General features: G+C 49.1%; 1 protein-coding gene across 9 annotated transcripts in view; it reads right to left on the reverse strand.

Annotated features, from left to right (window-relative positions):
- The window catches only part of SNX29 (sorting nexin 29), a 584,951-nt gene that overhangs the window by 444,602 nt on the left and 124,252 nt on the right, over positions 1-16,097 (reverse strand). For all 9 annotated transcript variants that reach the window (XM_054453330.2, XM_063654331.1, XM_063654334.1 and 6 more), the window contains one exon: positions 285-348. In XM_054453330.2, the coding sequence (XP_054309305.2) occupies positions 285-348 (64 nt within the window). The remainder of the gene's footprint in view (positions 1-284; positions 349-16,097) is intronic.

Genomic DNA, 16,097 nt, shown 5'->3' on the forward strand with positions numbered 1-16,097 from the left:
TGAATTAAATATCAATAAAGGCTGTTTTTTAAACAAGAATTAATGATTGCTCTACCAAATTCTTAGCTTGTTCTATGAAGGTGCCATTATCGTAAGGTTCTCACTCCTTTCTTACACACCAGGCAAAAGAGAGATACCACAGTGGCATATCCCTGACGATAAGAAATAGCCAGTCACAATTTTTGCCTAGAAAGCAAAATGTCCCTCATCTGTTATATTCTGTCTTCCCCAGAGGCAGAATGTCAAAGAAAGAGGCTATTCCTCAAGCCTGAAAATCACAGTACCTGTTCTCCTCCTCCAGCTCATCCTTCCTGTTCATCATGGCCACAATGGCCTGGCGCAGTTCACCTAAGGGAAGAAAACAAAGTCAAGATTAATTGGCAGGTCTTGCCTGTTACCCCATGCCCTCACCTCTCTGGATTATATGCTATTAAGGATGACTTGTCTAGATAAGTTCCCTTTTCCCTTTCAAAAATAACTCCTATAACAGTCTAAGAGACTCGGCTGATCAGGATCCTGGATTTTAGAGCACAGTCTCTGCAGTCAGATCCCAGGTTCAAATCTGCCTCTGCAGCAGATTAACCTCGGGCAAGTTAGCAACCCCCTCTGAGCACCACCTCCCTTATCTATAAAATGAGATCTTAACAGTTACTATCTCCTAGAAGTGCTGTAAGAATTCAGTGAGACAATATGTAAGTGAGATGCTTAGGAATGGTGCCCAGCACAGAATAGCATTTAGCAAGTATTACTGATGAGTATCATTACAAGTCTTTGTAGAAATGCAACAGCAGAAGACAGGAAGATGGAGATAAGGTAGCCGTATGGTTCACAAGCCCAAGTGGGTTAAACTAGGCATATTTTCAAGAGTTAGGGGATTTATTGAGCTCCTGTCTACCTCAACCTTGAGAAATAAAAAGGATTTTTTAAACGATCTATACCCTAAAGCAGCAGACTAGATAGTAGAATTTTCTGAAGTGTGAAACAAGATCACCACGGGCAATATGGGAAATCAGCCCCAGACAGCGATGTAGCATTTGGAAGAGCAAGTATCTGGGTTCTGGGCCTTGCAGGCACGGGAGAAGGGGGTCCCCAGTGCTGCTACTCAGACGTCATAGCTGAAAATTTTATATTCCAGGAGGAAATTCTAGGAGGAAAAAACTGTTTCCCAGGAAGTTTCAGACACAGCAATGCTTGCCTGGCAAGTACAGCCTCAAGTAGCCTTAAGAGATGTAGGCCGGGCAAGGTGGCTCATGCTTGTAGTCCCAACACTTTGGGAGGCCAAGGTAGGAGGATCATTTGAGCCCAGGAGTTCAGGACCACCCTGGTCAACATAGTGAGACCTCATCTCAAAAAAAAAAAAGAGAGATCTCAGCCACAAGCTCCCCTTGCAAGAGCCCAAATCACTGCCCAGAAGCCACCTGTGAGAAAGAGAGGATGATGGACGCCAACCCGATCCACCCCATCACCCTGGTCTCACCTTTCCCCGCCCTCCCTGGTCCCATACATGGTGCATCTCCAGCCTCTTGGACGAGGCATCTGTGTTTTTATCAACATGGAAATGACTGATATCACAAGTGCAGCCAAAGCAGCACTCTGGTAGTGGGAATCTTTTAAAAATCCATCATAGAAAGATGAGCTGTCAGACCCTTCCGCCTTCCCCACGCAGCTATGACATCATGTTCAGATTAACGGTGGAGTAGGAAAGGGACTGAGAGCTGGCATGCCCCCCAAAATGTTCTTTCAACGGGCTTGAACCTGAACGCCATTCACTTTCGCTGCCTCATTGGCTGTTTTGTAACACTTTTTGGACAGTAAAGCTGGTAGGTAACGTCAGGGTGATTTCCAAAGATCAGGTAAATATTATACTTCGCCAAGCACGAGTAACACACACGAGCAGAGGAGCTCCTAAACATGTAATTTTCTCTCCTCTCCCCTGAGCCGCGCAGCCCATGATTTGTTTAGTCTCTATCATTGTGATTTCCTTCCTCTTTATGACGTGCCACACCTCACATTTCGAGTGAAACAGAGCAGCGCTCCTGCACTGTGGCCTCTGCAGAGCCTGGCCGCACAGGGGGGTCTCCTCTCCTATGGCTGAAAGGCAAACGACCATCCATCTCAACATCGGTTCCTTGCTTGGCTTCAGAAGACAGAACCACAAAACCAGGCAAGAGCACAGGGGAACGTTAATTTCAACCATCGGAAACTGATCTGAAATAAAAAGCAGCGTTGAAAATGCTGTGGACAGGATGGATTCGTCCACAAATGCAGCTGGGCAAGTAACCATTTGGGAAGCAAGACACCAGACTTCAATAAATCTCTGCTCCTGTAATGTACTGAAATAAATTTCTGGTACAGTAATGTTTAAATATGTGAAATGAAGCAATAAAAACTACATAAGTATCTGAACAAACATGTATGCCATCATTCTTAACATGAAACAAAAGACCAGCTCCGTTAAGGAAATAATAATTTTGCCATAGTATCTGCACATCAAGGGCACATCTAACACACACACACACACAAAACTGGTCCATTGTTTGTGGAACTTTAAGCTCCTCAGGGCAGTCAACCGGCAGTGTGGAAAGAATATCAATTTTGGGGGTTTTTTTTGAGACGGAATCCCACTCTGTCACCCAGACTGGAGTGCAGTGACGTGATCTCGGCTTACTGCAACCTCTGCCTCCAGGGTTCAAGTGATTCTCCTGTCTCCCAAGTACCTGGGATTACAGGCGCCTGCCACCACGCCTGGCTAAGTTTTGTATTTTTAGTAGAGATGGGGTTTCACCACGTTGGCCAGGTTGGTCTCGAGCTCCTGACCTCGTGATCCACCTGCCTCAGCCTCCCAAAGTGCTGGGATTACAGGCGTGAGTCCCCGCGTCCGGCCTTGAACACCAGTTTTCTAATCAGATCTACCTTTGAATCCCATGTCCCTCACACTTCAGTTTGAGGTTCCAGCAAATGACATCATCCTTGCTTCTCAGCTCCTTCAACTGGAAAAGGTTGCTGGTATCACCAGCCTCACAGGATAGAGCAGGGACCAGTAAAGTTTTCCCCGAACACGGCCACACCCACCCATTTCTGTATTGTTCAAGTCTGCTTTGATGAGTCGTTTTAACAGAGACCGTGGGGCCCACACAGCCTGAAATATCTACTGTCCAGCCCTTTCCAGAAAACATCTGCCAGCCCATCTTAGGAGAACATCACAAGTTCTTCCCTCTATGCCCCACTCTCAGCCTTCTTCATTCAGGGCTGAAGGCAGCTCTGCAGCAGCTGTGACACTGTGCCAATCAGGTGGGGCCGCTGGCTGTACCCACACAGGACACTGCAGACGGAGAGAAACGGAACAGCAGGAGGGCCACTGCTGCCTCAGACGCCTTCTCTTTTTATGGCTGAATATTATCCCACTGCATAGGTCTATATGTATATGATGTATATGTATATGTATATGATGTATATGTATATACATGGGGGTATGAGAGAGATGGGTGATGTTGGCCAAAGTGTACATCTTATCATTTTCTGTTAGAAGATGAGTAAGTTCTGCACATCTGATGACAGCATGGGGACTCTGGCTAACAACACTATGGTACTGTTTACTTGAAATCTGAAGAGACAGCAGACTTTAAGTGTCCTCATCACACACATTAACACAAAAAATGTTCACTCGGGGAGGTGGTGTGTATATGTTCATCTGATTGTGGTAGTCATTACAAAACGTAGAGATACATCAAATCATCATGTTGTATGCCCTGAATACATATAATTTTTGTCATATAGTTAAAATTTTTAAAAAATTAGGCCAGGCACGGTGGCTCATGCCTGTAATCCCAGCCCTTTGGAGGCTGAGGTGGGCGGATCACTTGAGGTCAGGAGTTTGAGACCAGCCTGGCCAACATGGTGAAACCTCATCTCTACTAAAAATACAAAAATTAGCTGGGTGTGGTGGCAGGCGCCTGTAATTCCAGCTACTTGGGAGGCTGAGGCGGGAGAATTGCTTGAAACTGGGAGGCAGAGATTGCAGTGAGCCGAGATTATGCCACCACACTCCAGTCTGGGTGACAGAGTGAGACTCCACCTAGAAAAAAAAAATTTTTTTTAATTATTAATAACAGAGATGATAGGCAATGAAAAAATTGGAGCCCAGCCTCAGTGGTGCTGTGTGGATATAAGGCTGTATCTATGCCGAGGGTTCAATCACCGCTTCCACCCTGCACACACCCACATCTCCACCTAGGCCCTCTCCTGAGCTCCAGACCCGTGTCCTCTCTGCCGCTCCAGCCTCTGCCCATCTCCTTTGCTCCCCCTTGGTCAGACTCCAACGATACTGAACACACTCTCCTTCTCTCGTGCCTCTGTGTCTTGGCACAGGCTGTTTCCCAGCGTCTGGAAGTCCTGGCCCCCTCCCTGACTCCAGGTTGTCCTTCAAGCTTCTGCTTGGGGAGCGCCTTTTCTGAGCAGCTGGGGCTTGCTGGCTATAGCAGTCGTAGGAGTCCATGGGCCTCCCCTGTCTTACTCTTGCCTCCGCTAAGAGACTCAGTCTCCACAGGCCTCCAGTCCCACTCACCCCACTTGCAATCAGTGAGACCAAGGGTAGCTACTGACTCAAACCAAGCCCATCATATAGAGTCTTCCAGAAGTTCAGATGTGCCACATCCTGACAAGAGACAGGAAAGAAGGTGGCAACAGATGCATCTGGCCCAAGAGTGAAGAGTTCCAAGTCACTCCACCACGGTGACTGTGGAGTCACACTGAAATAGTGACTTGCTGAAAGCCAAGTGGTCAAAACACCAGTTTAATAAACCCATCCTGGCCGGGCACAGTGGCTCACGCCTGTGATCCCAACACTTTGGGAGGCTGAGGCAGGCAGATCACTTCAGGTCAGGAGATGGAGACCATCCCAGCCAACATGGTGAAACCCGTCTCTACTAAAAACACAAAAATTAGTTAGGTGTGATAGTGCGTGCCTGTAGTCCCAGGTACTTGGGAGGCTGAGGCAGGAGAATCGCTTGAACCTGGGAGGGAGAGGATGCAGGGAGGCGGAGGTTGCAATGAGCCAAGATCGCGCCACTGCATTCCAGCCTGGCAAGAGTGAAACTATATCTCAAAAAATAAAAAATAAATAAATAAACAAATAAACCCATCCTTAAATGAAACCCTAAACTGGGCCCAGGACCGTTGGCTGGAGGCTCCTCTGTCGCCATGTACAGAGGCCTGGACAGAGACAAATGCAGATGCAGCCACAAGGCAGAGGGCCACCAAAAAGGGGAGCCAGCAAAGCCCTTCAAGGCAAGCCCACTCAGCCAGAGAAAGTACCGAGTTTGGCAAAGCGGCAGGTGTTGGAAATGTCAAGTGCTACTACAGAGCCCCGCAGCCTGGGGTGACTCAGTGAACTCCTCATTCCTGCCTTAGTCTCCTGCTGCACCACCACAGCCAAGGCGGCTACCCAAGGGCCAGCGGGAGAAGTGAGGGCCGACCTGCAGTGACCGTGTGGCCACAGGGAATAAAGCAGTCATGCACGAATGGCCACATTGGCTTCTGCGGGACTCTCAGCTCCCAGGCTCTGGGGAGCCCCTATGGGGTTCTGTGCCCTTGTGTTCTAAATTGGCGTGGGTTCTGTGTCCTCACAGTCAAACAATCCAAGTAGAGTTCAGCGATTCCCACTGCTCTTCATATGCACCTCCACGAAAGCACACTGTCTGCTGGGCTACAGGCGCCCATCTGCACCTCTGCCCACCAAAGCCCCACCCCCAAGCCTGTGGGTCCCTTGAGTACCAGGGCCCCAGTGCCCAGCACAGGACACACATGAGAACTGGTGAATGATCAAAGGTAAGATGCGTAAGTGAACTGATAAACAAATGAATGACTGACAGTTGTCCACTGCTAAAACGCCACCCTCAGCTCCAGGAACTGAGCATGGGATGAGCTGGGCAGAAACGTCAACCGCGTTAACCATAAGTTCAAGGCCTCGGCAGAGAACACTAACCAGCAGGTTCACACCTGTAATTTCCTGCCCCAGTGACAGAGATTCAGGCTCCAGTTGAGCTTTTTCCATTATGCATCTCGGGAATGTGACAGGCATGGGGAGGAGGGGACACGGTCCCATACATCATTACCATGACCTCAAACAAGACGAGCCTACAAAACCGTTCCCCTCCTTTCTCGGCAGTGACCACACGAATGCTCAATTTCGAAAACAACAGTGGAGCAGGGACCAGCCTCCAGTCCCCAGGGACCCAAACATAAACACAGACACACAGCCAGATGACGCACAGGCCCATTCACACAAATGATTACGGCCTCGGAGGCTGCTATATAAAGCACTGAAACAGTGACGCCAAGGGAGGGGTGAGAGGCGTCTCTTCTTCAGCCACTAAAGGCCCCCCGGGGGGAAATTATCCTGAGACTAATTGATCTTCAACTGCCTTTTCAAAATTAAAAAGGGAAGAGGCTGCTGACTGCGATGACTAGACAGGGTGACGTGTGGACGCATGTGTGCGCACACACACTCTCTCACATATATACATAGATCTGTGCAATAACTCCCTGGCTTTATATAGCATCTTTTTCCAAAGACCTCAGAGAGCCTTTACAAACACTCCCCTGGGGCCCATACTCAGCTATATTTAAAGACAGAGCTCATGAGGGCACATGCACAAATAAAGAATGTTCCTCTACGGGGATGGACTTAACCTACATCATCGTTTTTCAAACTTAACATCCTGCTTTTTATATCTTTGTCTGCCTACCCACTCCCTTTCCTTTTATCTCCAAAAGAAAGGATAAACTATATCGAGCTCTAAAATATAACTTTTAAATCACTCAGGCCCGTTCTAACTTTTCGTTCTGTTTCTCTCTCCTGCCTCCCTCCTCCTCTAGCCGACCCAGAGTTTCTATTCTTTCCAATTTGTTAAGATGAAAGAGGAAGAAATGTCCCAAGACCCCTTCCCAGGGCTCAGATGGCCAGTGGTTACCATGCACTGACTGTTTCATGCACACCCAGCAATGCAAGAGGCACCTGAAATACACAATCTCATGTAATTCTCACAAGGTTTCTGAGAAGCAATGATTACACCTTCTGTCTGAATGAGGCAACAGAGGCTGGGAGAAGGGAAGTGACTTGCCTCAGGCCACACAGCCAGAAAGTGGCCAGGCAAGGACCCACACCTGCTCCAGCTTCCTTGAAGGCCTGTCCCCCAAGCGGGCAGTGCCAGGCCCAGCTCGGCTCCTGGGAGGCAGCGCACAGCCTCAGGACTCACACCAGTTCCCAGAGTGTGGCCTCTGGCAGTTCTCCCAGTCTTTCTCTGTCCTCTTTTGGAAAATCAAAAGTGTGATTAAGTTCTGGCCCTTTCCAGTTTTAGAACTATGGTTTCTACAGAATTATAATCTCAAAACAGAAAACACAAATGTGAGGCACTCATGGGAACGGGATGGAAAATGGAAGAAAGTCAAAAGGTACAGAAGAAAAACACCTTGCAAAATCTTGATAAGGTTCTAGATCTTTATTAACTTTTCCAGATTTGTAATTTTTTGGTTTTCTCTCTCTTGTTCATGTGCGCACTCTCAAACACAAACACACACAGTGAGCGTTTATAAAGATTTGTACTACGAATCCTTAAGGCAGGCATCCCAAAAGCGGATACAGATAGGGCCTCCAGAGAGCAAAGTCCTCACAGGGCACACTGGGACGAGAGGACCCCAGCTAAGGAGCAGTCCCCGCCTCCAATCCACTGTCTATGCGGGGACATGGCTGCCACCAGTCCTGAGTTGTTGAGAGAAGCCAGGAGTCACATTTTTACACAGATCTGATTTTTAAACACTGTAAACTGAGGTTCTTACCACACAGGTCCAAGAGATCACACTGTGGGTCACTATTGTGAGCCTTCTGTCCTAAAGTATGAGTTCTGAGCACCAAGCAGCTTGGAAATGTCAAGGTAATTAGCACACATTTGCACGGCCATTTTTACAAAGCAGCGTTCCACCCACATCAGTGAATGTCAGAAGTGTAGAGTTGGAAGGGGCCTGAGATGGGATCTAATGGAGGCAGACGGAGGACAGTGAATGGACACCCCAGAGGAACTCCCCCAGCAGCCTCGAAGTGACTAAATCAGAGACCACAGAGAGTCCGAGCATCCCTGCCCTGCCCGTCCCACTCACAGAAGGCTAGAAAACACAGCACTTAGGTATGAGTGAATCTATTAGGAGCAGTAACTCGGGTGAGGGTTGGGGGTGTCTCTTTTAATTTTACACCTTTCCACATATATGTTCTCATTTCATATCAAGGCATCAAAAGGTGGTCTCTAGGCCGGGCACGGTGGCTCACGCCTGTAATACCAACACTTTGGGAGGCCAAGGTGGGCGGATCACATCAGGTCAGGAATTTGAGACCAGCCTGGCCAACACAGTGAAATCCCATCTCTACTAAAAACACAAAAATCAGCCAGGCATGGTGGCAGGCGCCTGTAATCCCAGCTACTCGGGAGGCTGAGGCAGGGGATGACTTGAAACCAGGAGGCGGAGGTTGCAGTGAGCCGACATGGTGCCACTGCACTCCAGCCTGGGTGACAGAGCAAGACTCCGTCTCAAAAAAAAAAAAAAAAAAAAGGTGATCTCTATATCTACTGTCGAAAGTCTTCTTTTAAAAGGCATCATGAGCAATTTAGCTTTAAAGGAGTACTCACCAGAATTAAAAGCACAAAGTTGTAGAGGTTGCTTCCAGCAGTAGAAGCAATGGAACTAAGTGAAAGGCTTACTTGGCTAGTGAGAAGGGGGTGGGGAGCAGTGGCACAGCTGAAGGTTTTTTTTCTTTGTTTTTGTTTTTGAGACAGAGTCTCACTCTGTCGCCCAGGCCGGAATGCAGTGGCACGATCTCGGCTCACTGCAATCTCCGCCGCCTGGGTTCAAGCGATTCTCCTGCCTCAGCCTCCCAAGTAGCTGGGACTACAGGCACATACCACCACACCCAGCTAAGTTTTTGTGTATTTTTAGTAGAGACAGGGTTTCACTGTGTTAGCCAGGGTGGTCTCAATCTCCCGACCTTGTGATCCGCCCGCCTCAGCCTCTCAAAGTGCTGGGATTACAGCTGTGAGCCACCATGCCCGGCCATACTGAAGGTTTTTTTAAAATCCTGTATTGCGGTACGATTTATATCATATAAAATTAACCATTTGAAAGTGAACAGTTCAGTGGCCTTTAGTACGTTCTAAATGTTGTGCAACCGTCACTACTATCCAGTTCTAGAACATTTCTACCACTCCAAAGCAAAACCTCTTACCCATTAAGCAATTTCTTTCCATTTCATCCTCCTCTCTGGCAAACTCTGATCCACATTGCGTCTCTATGAATTTACCTACTCCGGATGCTTCACATAAACGGAATCATCTCATATGTGGTCTTTTTTTTTAATAGAGTCTTTTTGCCTGGCTAATCTGACTAAGACTGTTTTCACGGTTCATCCACGTTGAAGCACGTATTGACTAAGCCGGTTTTCACGGTTCGTCCACGTTGAAGCATGTACCAGTGCCTCATTCCTTCTTTTTTTTGAGACGGAGTCTGGCTCTGTGGCCCAGGTTGGCGCCATCTCGGCTCAATGCAACCTCTGCCCCCTGGGTTCCAGCGATTCTCCTGCCTCAGCCTCCCGAGTACCTGGGGCTACAGGTGCCCACCACCATACCTGGCTGTTTTTTGTATTTTTTAAGTAGAGATGAGGTTTCACCATGTTGGCCAGGCTGGTCTCGAACTCCTGACCTCAAGTGATCCACCCCGCCTTGGCCTCCCAAAGTGGTAGGATTACAGGCGTGAGCCACTGCGCCTGGCCCCTCATTCCTTTTATAGCTGAATCATGTTCCACTGTATGGATATGCCACAATTTGTTTATCCATTCTTCAGATGATGGACATTTACACTAAGTTGCTTTCACCTCTTGGAGATTGTCATCATGTTGCCATCAACCTTTGTGCATAGGTACCTGTTTGAGTCTCTACTTTCAGTTCTTTCGGATGTGTACCTAGGAGTGGAATTACAGGGACATGCGCTAATTCTACTAACGTTTTAAGGATCCACCAAACTGTTTCCCACAATTAGGAGAGAGAGTTTTTCAGAATCATTATATCACACTTACAGGAGAGTTCGGAAATTAGTATGGCAGATATCTTTGTCTCCATCACCTGGCACGGTCAATCTGGATTATTTCACCACAATGACTCCAAATATTGTTTAACACTAAATTCTTACTGATCCAGCTGAAAAAGCAGTTACAGAGAGTGGGACGAGGGTGGAAAGGAAGATAGCTGCTCCCCTAAGAAGAATACTCTTGCGGGGTGCAATGGAGGGCTTATCCATCAATTACACATGAGGCTCACTCTCGTCTCCTTCAGTGGGCGGAGAGCTGCAAGCGAGGTACACACGTTTCACAAAGAAAGGCCTCGAGGAGAAACATACTGCAGAAACCCGCCAAAGGCCCAGGTTCAGGTGACAAGTGGAGTACAGGTGTTAATTAGATGGCTCCAGATAAATGTGAAACCGTGCATAGTGGAGCCTACGCAAAACACAAAATCAGTAGGTCTCCAGGAAGAGATGGCACATTCTGCAAAGATACTCACATGAGCTCTTGTGAATAACAGGCTGTCCTATGTGCCTTTACAGAGTGATTCCACTTAGTACCCAGCACCACACACACACACACACACACACACACACACACACACAAATCAAGGTGGAGCAATCCAGGGGCAAGGCCTGGGCTATGCAGTAGAGGCAGCAAAAACTCCCCTGAATTTCTCTGGTCAGAGCATGTCTGACCCTGCTGTGTCCCATCCATGCCTGGGGTTTCACTGGCCTGGCTCTCAAAGCTGCATGGGTCTATAAACCCTAGAGAGACTGAGAAACCCACTTTCTTCCTTCGGTACTTGTGGAGGAGAATCCAGTCCCTACCACAGGTAGGATGGGATTCCCAGCCAAGAAGAAGACAACACCAGCAGCAGTGAAACCAGCGAGGGGGGCTGAAGGAAAAAGCAACGGAGGGGGAGGGACGGACTTCAGCTTCTGCCAGGGGCAAGGTTTCATCCACTGCCAAACTTGAAGGCTAGGTCTGGGCTTGACTGTACTAAAGGAACCAGCGAGTTCCTTATTTCATGGAACTGGTGGTGTCATCCCTCATTTCACAGAAGGAAAGACCGAGAGAAGTTAAGTGTTCCTAATAACAACTGCTAGCAGGGCACCAGCCATGTGCCAGGCACAGGGTGAAACTGTGTGTCAGTTATCTCATTTGACCCTCCAAATCACGCCACGAAGCAGGTGTTAGAATCAAACCCATTTTAAACATTAGGAAACTGAGATATATGAAGTGATTTGCCCTAAATTACAAAGGAATTATGATGCATTCGAGACCACCCTGGCCAACATGGTGAAACCCCGTCTCTACTAAAAATACAAAAAATTAGCCAGGCATGGTGGTGGGCACCTGTAATCCCAGCTACTCAGGAGGCTGACGCAGGAGAATCGCTTGAACCCAGGAGGCAGAGGTTGCAATGAGCTGAGATCATGCCATTGCACTCCAGCCTAGGCAGCAGAGCAAGACTCCGTCTCAAGAAGAACAAAAACAAAATAAAAAAAAAAAAGGAATGAAGACACAGAACCGGGACTGAAACACGGGTCATCTGACGCTGAAACCGATAACCATAGTGATACTCACTGTCTCCCTAATGGGATCTCAGAATGAAGAAGCCAGGGCTCCATGTTGGTTCTGCACAAATCAACATTCTCAAGACCATCATGTCATTTTAGAGACAGAGCCTCAACAGGATTGGGACAAAGCCAGCCTGGCCACAGGTCATGGACGTGTGCTTCTCTGCGCCTCTCTCCTCCTAACAGAGCCCTTCAGGGGTAGACCTGAAAACCATCCAACCCTGGGATCCAGGGACACCTACTTGCAGCTGTACCTCTGGATGCTGGAGCTAGGGGAACGATATTATTCCCTTATTTTACTTAAGCTGGCTTGAGCTGGTTTCTGTCCCTTGCAACCAAATGAGTCACAGCTCATATGCTATGTGGAACCTACATTGAGGTGGCACAGGAGGCAACGTGGCCAGCGAGGTGGGAGATATACAGGATGAGAAAAATGACATTATAAGTGAAGACATGTGATGTCACGGCAAGTAACACACAAGGACTGTGGGCCCAGCCTCTAACTGGCATGGCATTTCAAACCCACTTTGGGTCTCAGATGTTCCATCTACAAAATGCGGAGGTTACACAAACTGATCTTCTAGAATCCTTCTAGCTCTCAGATGCTGTGATTCATCAGGAATAGCAGATGAGCCCTACCAGTTTCTGGCTCCTGCAAGTGAATGTGGCACATTAGCTGTCCTTGTCATCTGTTCCTGTCCGCTGGCCGCTCGCCGGCCAAATGCAACCAGCAGAGATATGACCCCGACCTGTCTAAAGCCCTGAGTCTGCCATGACCCCTGGGGCTGCGAGGCCAACATCTGTTGTCACTGGCCTCATGCACAGTGGAGTGGTGGGGTTAACTGGTGGCAAGAAAGATTAATTGCATGTGAAATACTCATAAATAATGAGGACACGGAGCTGCACAGCGTCCTTCCCCTTCAGGCTGTGGTATCATATGCACGGGCAATTCTCAAACAGACTCTCACACATAATCTGCAATTAATTAGGTGCAGCCAGTCACTGAGAGGGTGCAGGCAGATCTCACACCCGGAATGAATCTCACCAACTCTGTGCCATCCTACTCTGCACCTGACACTTTGAGAAATAACCAGAACACCCTTAGACAGAATACGGGAGCCGTGTAGTCAGGAGGGGCCAGGTTCCAGCACCGGCTCGGCAACTCTACCTCCTGTGCAGCCATGGATGTGTGGCTTGTCTGCTCTGAGGCTCAGTTTCCCCACCTCTGAAATGGGCATGACGGCACCTCCCGACAACCTCCAAAAGTATGGAGGTGATTCAATGGGGAAAAGAGATTAGGCATCTGCAAAATGAAAGATGCTGTGCTAATGCCTGCCTAAGGAGTGACTGCTCAATCCACTTCCTCAGTCCTGGAGAGCAGGGAAGGGAAGCAGAGGATGCTGCCCCAGTCTTGGAGTCAAGGCAAGCAAGGCCCAGAAATGCAGAGCAACAAGAGACACTCAGAGCATAACTGGACAAACACAATGGGAATCATATGGATCTCCTGAGACTCAGAGTCCACAACGCTGTCCCAGGCAGCGTGGTTTCCATCAGGCCTCCTTCCAGGTGCTCCAATGAGTCCAGGGCAGAGGTGATCTCTAACATGTGGAATACAGAGGAAATATTCTCCATTCCATCCTCCTCCGGCAGGACGGGAATGGCAGTTATACATCCAGCTGTACCCAGTGCAGGTACCTGCACTCCTAAGCTAAGGATAGTAGGCTATTCAGGACCAGTGATGTTGGAGCAAAAATGTAACTGGAAACTGAACAATCAGTGGGTTTTGACATTCAAGGATTTAGCACCCTTTCACTCGTACCTCACACTGAAAACCCAGCTCAGACAAGCTCTCTTGCCAGAAGAGCCCTGGACCTCACGAGATGAAGCCTCTTCTCCCGCTTGGGGCTGCCATGGTCTTCAGCATTCACTTCACAGCCTCCCCAGCTAAATGGCAAGTCCCGTGTGAGCAGGATTCCACCCACGCCTTCTGCGTTTCCCTCACGCATGCAGCCTAGTACATTGCCTGATGGCAGCACCTTCGTGAATACACATGGATGGGACTAAATCAGCCCCAGATCTCCACCTCAGCAGCCATGCAGAGATGACACTGGAGGTGCCCGAAGGCTGCCCTGCCCCGTTTCTGAGTTGCCTCCTCACCAAGAACTGCCTTTGTTCTGATTCAGACTAAAGAGGGAGGGGAGGTGGGGGCAGGAGCAGACTGCTGCTTCCAGAACAGAGCTCCAAACTTAAGGAAGCACCTGTGGCTCGTGACTGGGCACTCTCAGGACAGACTGGCAGCTGGCAGCTCCCCTTCCTCCACCCCGACCCTGTCTCCTACGAAGGGAGGTGAAGGTACAGTTGGGCAGTTGACCCAGCTTCACCCAGCAGTAAACTCCAAGGGCTCCCAGAGTTCAGCAGTCACATAGCTTTGGACCTTTGCAAAGCACTGCAACCTCTGCGCACAACCTCTGCGTGCATCCTCTGCCAGCAGAGCCCTGGGAACGATGACCACAGGGTGGGCGTGTCTGTGGACACCCTGCTCCAGAATGAAGACTGTGCATTTCACTGCTATGCAGTGAGTGCTTCCTAGACCCCCCACCACACACCCCATCTCAGATCTTCAGAGAAGCAGGTGACACAGATCTGGGGGAGCAACCCACACACAATCTCAAATCTCACCTCTCCGTACTCCCATGATTTTGTTTTACCCCAGCAGCCTCCTGAAGATCTCTCGCTCTCACTCAGGCTTTCCTGAACTGTCTGAAATGACTCTCAGGTCTCCTGCCGGCTGCTACCCACACCATTCAGTCTAGGTGACCTCTCCATCCCACTCAACCAAACAAGCTCTGCTGGGTGGCTATGCCCAAAGCCATTCCCAACCCATTCTCCTTGCTGTCTGCCATCTTGGAGGCTGGAAGCAGGCACTTGCTTTCCTTGCAGTGGGAAGGGGCCAGGAACCTCCCCACTGTGTCACTGAGATGTAAAGGGAAGTCTGCTAAGTGGACTCCTGCGCAGAGAGGGAAGGAGAAGCCTGCCTCAAGTCTCTGAGGTAAGAAGGAACTTGGCAAGTCTGAGGAATGGCTCAAAGGCCGGTGTGGCTGGCAAGTGACAAGCACAGGGCATGGAAGGCAAAGGGTAGCAGGGGTCACATCAGACAGGCTTTGCAGGCCACAGCAAAAACATGGATTTTGCTCTAAAATGCAGAACGAGGCCACAGCAGAGTGCTGGGCAGGGAAATGAGCTGACTGGTGCAGGGGTGGAAGGGTACAGGTGTCTGCATGCGCCTGGCAAGATAAACCACCATCCTGCTGGGGTGCAGGGGCATGCAGCAGATGGCCTCAGCAGCCCTTGTGAACATGCCACTGTATTAAGACCTTGGCCGCCTCAGAAAAACACTGCTTTCGGGCCCACACCTGTAATCCCAGTACTTTGGGAAGCCGAGGTGGGAGGATCACTTGAGCCTAGGAGTTCGAGGCAACATAGCTCACTACAGACCCTATCTTTACAAAAAATAAGAAATTAGCCAGGCGTGGTAGCGTGCACCTGTGATCTCAGCTACTCTGAGCCAGGAGGATCGCTTGAGCCCAGGAGTTTGAGGCTACAGTGAGCTATGATCGCACCACTGCACTCCAGCCTGGGCAACAGAGCAAGACCCTTTCTCAAAAAAAAAGAAAAAAGAAAAACACCATTTTTTGTTAATAATCAGGTTTGTTTCCTCAGGCCACCACACTGTCTTAAAAGGGCTCAGGTCCACAGACTGTCAACAGAAAATTGGATGATAAAACTGCTGTAGTCCAAAGGTTGGTTTAGATACCAAGGCATTGTGTGAAGTTACATTGACCAGCCTGGAGCTGGGTGTTTTTAAAGGCCTGGGCATTTGTCTCACTGCAAGCCCAACCACTAAGCCTTCAGAAACCCAAGGGAGTCAAGCAGCCCAGCCACCACACCTGCTCTTCCCTAGCAAAAGGCTGTCCCTTCCTCGTTACTGGGGTCAGCAGGACAAAAGGTGGCCCTAAAAGCTGGACTCTTGCTTCTGTGTTCATCATAGTCTACGGTCTGAGTCATCTGTGCAAAACCCGCTCATCTGGAGAAAAGGAAAAAGTCTGTTCTAAGTTCCACCTTCAGAGCTAGAAAATTAGTCTTTAATCAGACTAAGGGGGGAACAACATGCTGGGCTGCGGGAGACGTTAGACACACAGGAGGAAGGGCTGCCTCACCCCAGGAAATAAAGGATGTTTCCACCTCTCTCCTGCCTCAGGAGCTTCAGGGGAAAGTATCTCCAAGCAGGGATGCAGGAAGAGAGTCATCTGAGAGCCATTTGCAGCTTTAGACACGTGAGCTGCAGTTCTGAAACACCTCCTCGCAAGCTCAGCATCCAGTGACAGATCCAGCTTAGGGTCGGAGCCTCCGTATTC

The sequence above is a fragment of the Pongo pygmaeus genome, chromosome 18, assembly GCF_028885625.2.
Source record: "Pongo pygmaeus isolate AG05252 chromosome 18, NHGRI_mPonPyg2-v2.0_pri, whole genome shotgun sequence".
Classification (NCBI taxonomy): domain Eukaryota; kingdom Metazoa; phylum Chordata; class Mammalia; order Primates; family Hominidae; genus Pongo; species Pongo pygmaeus.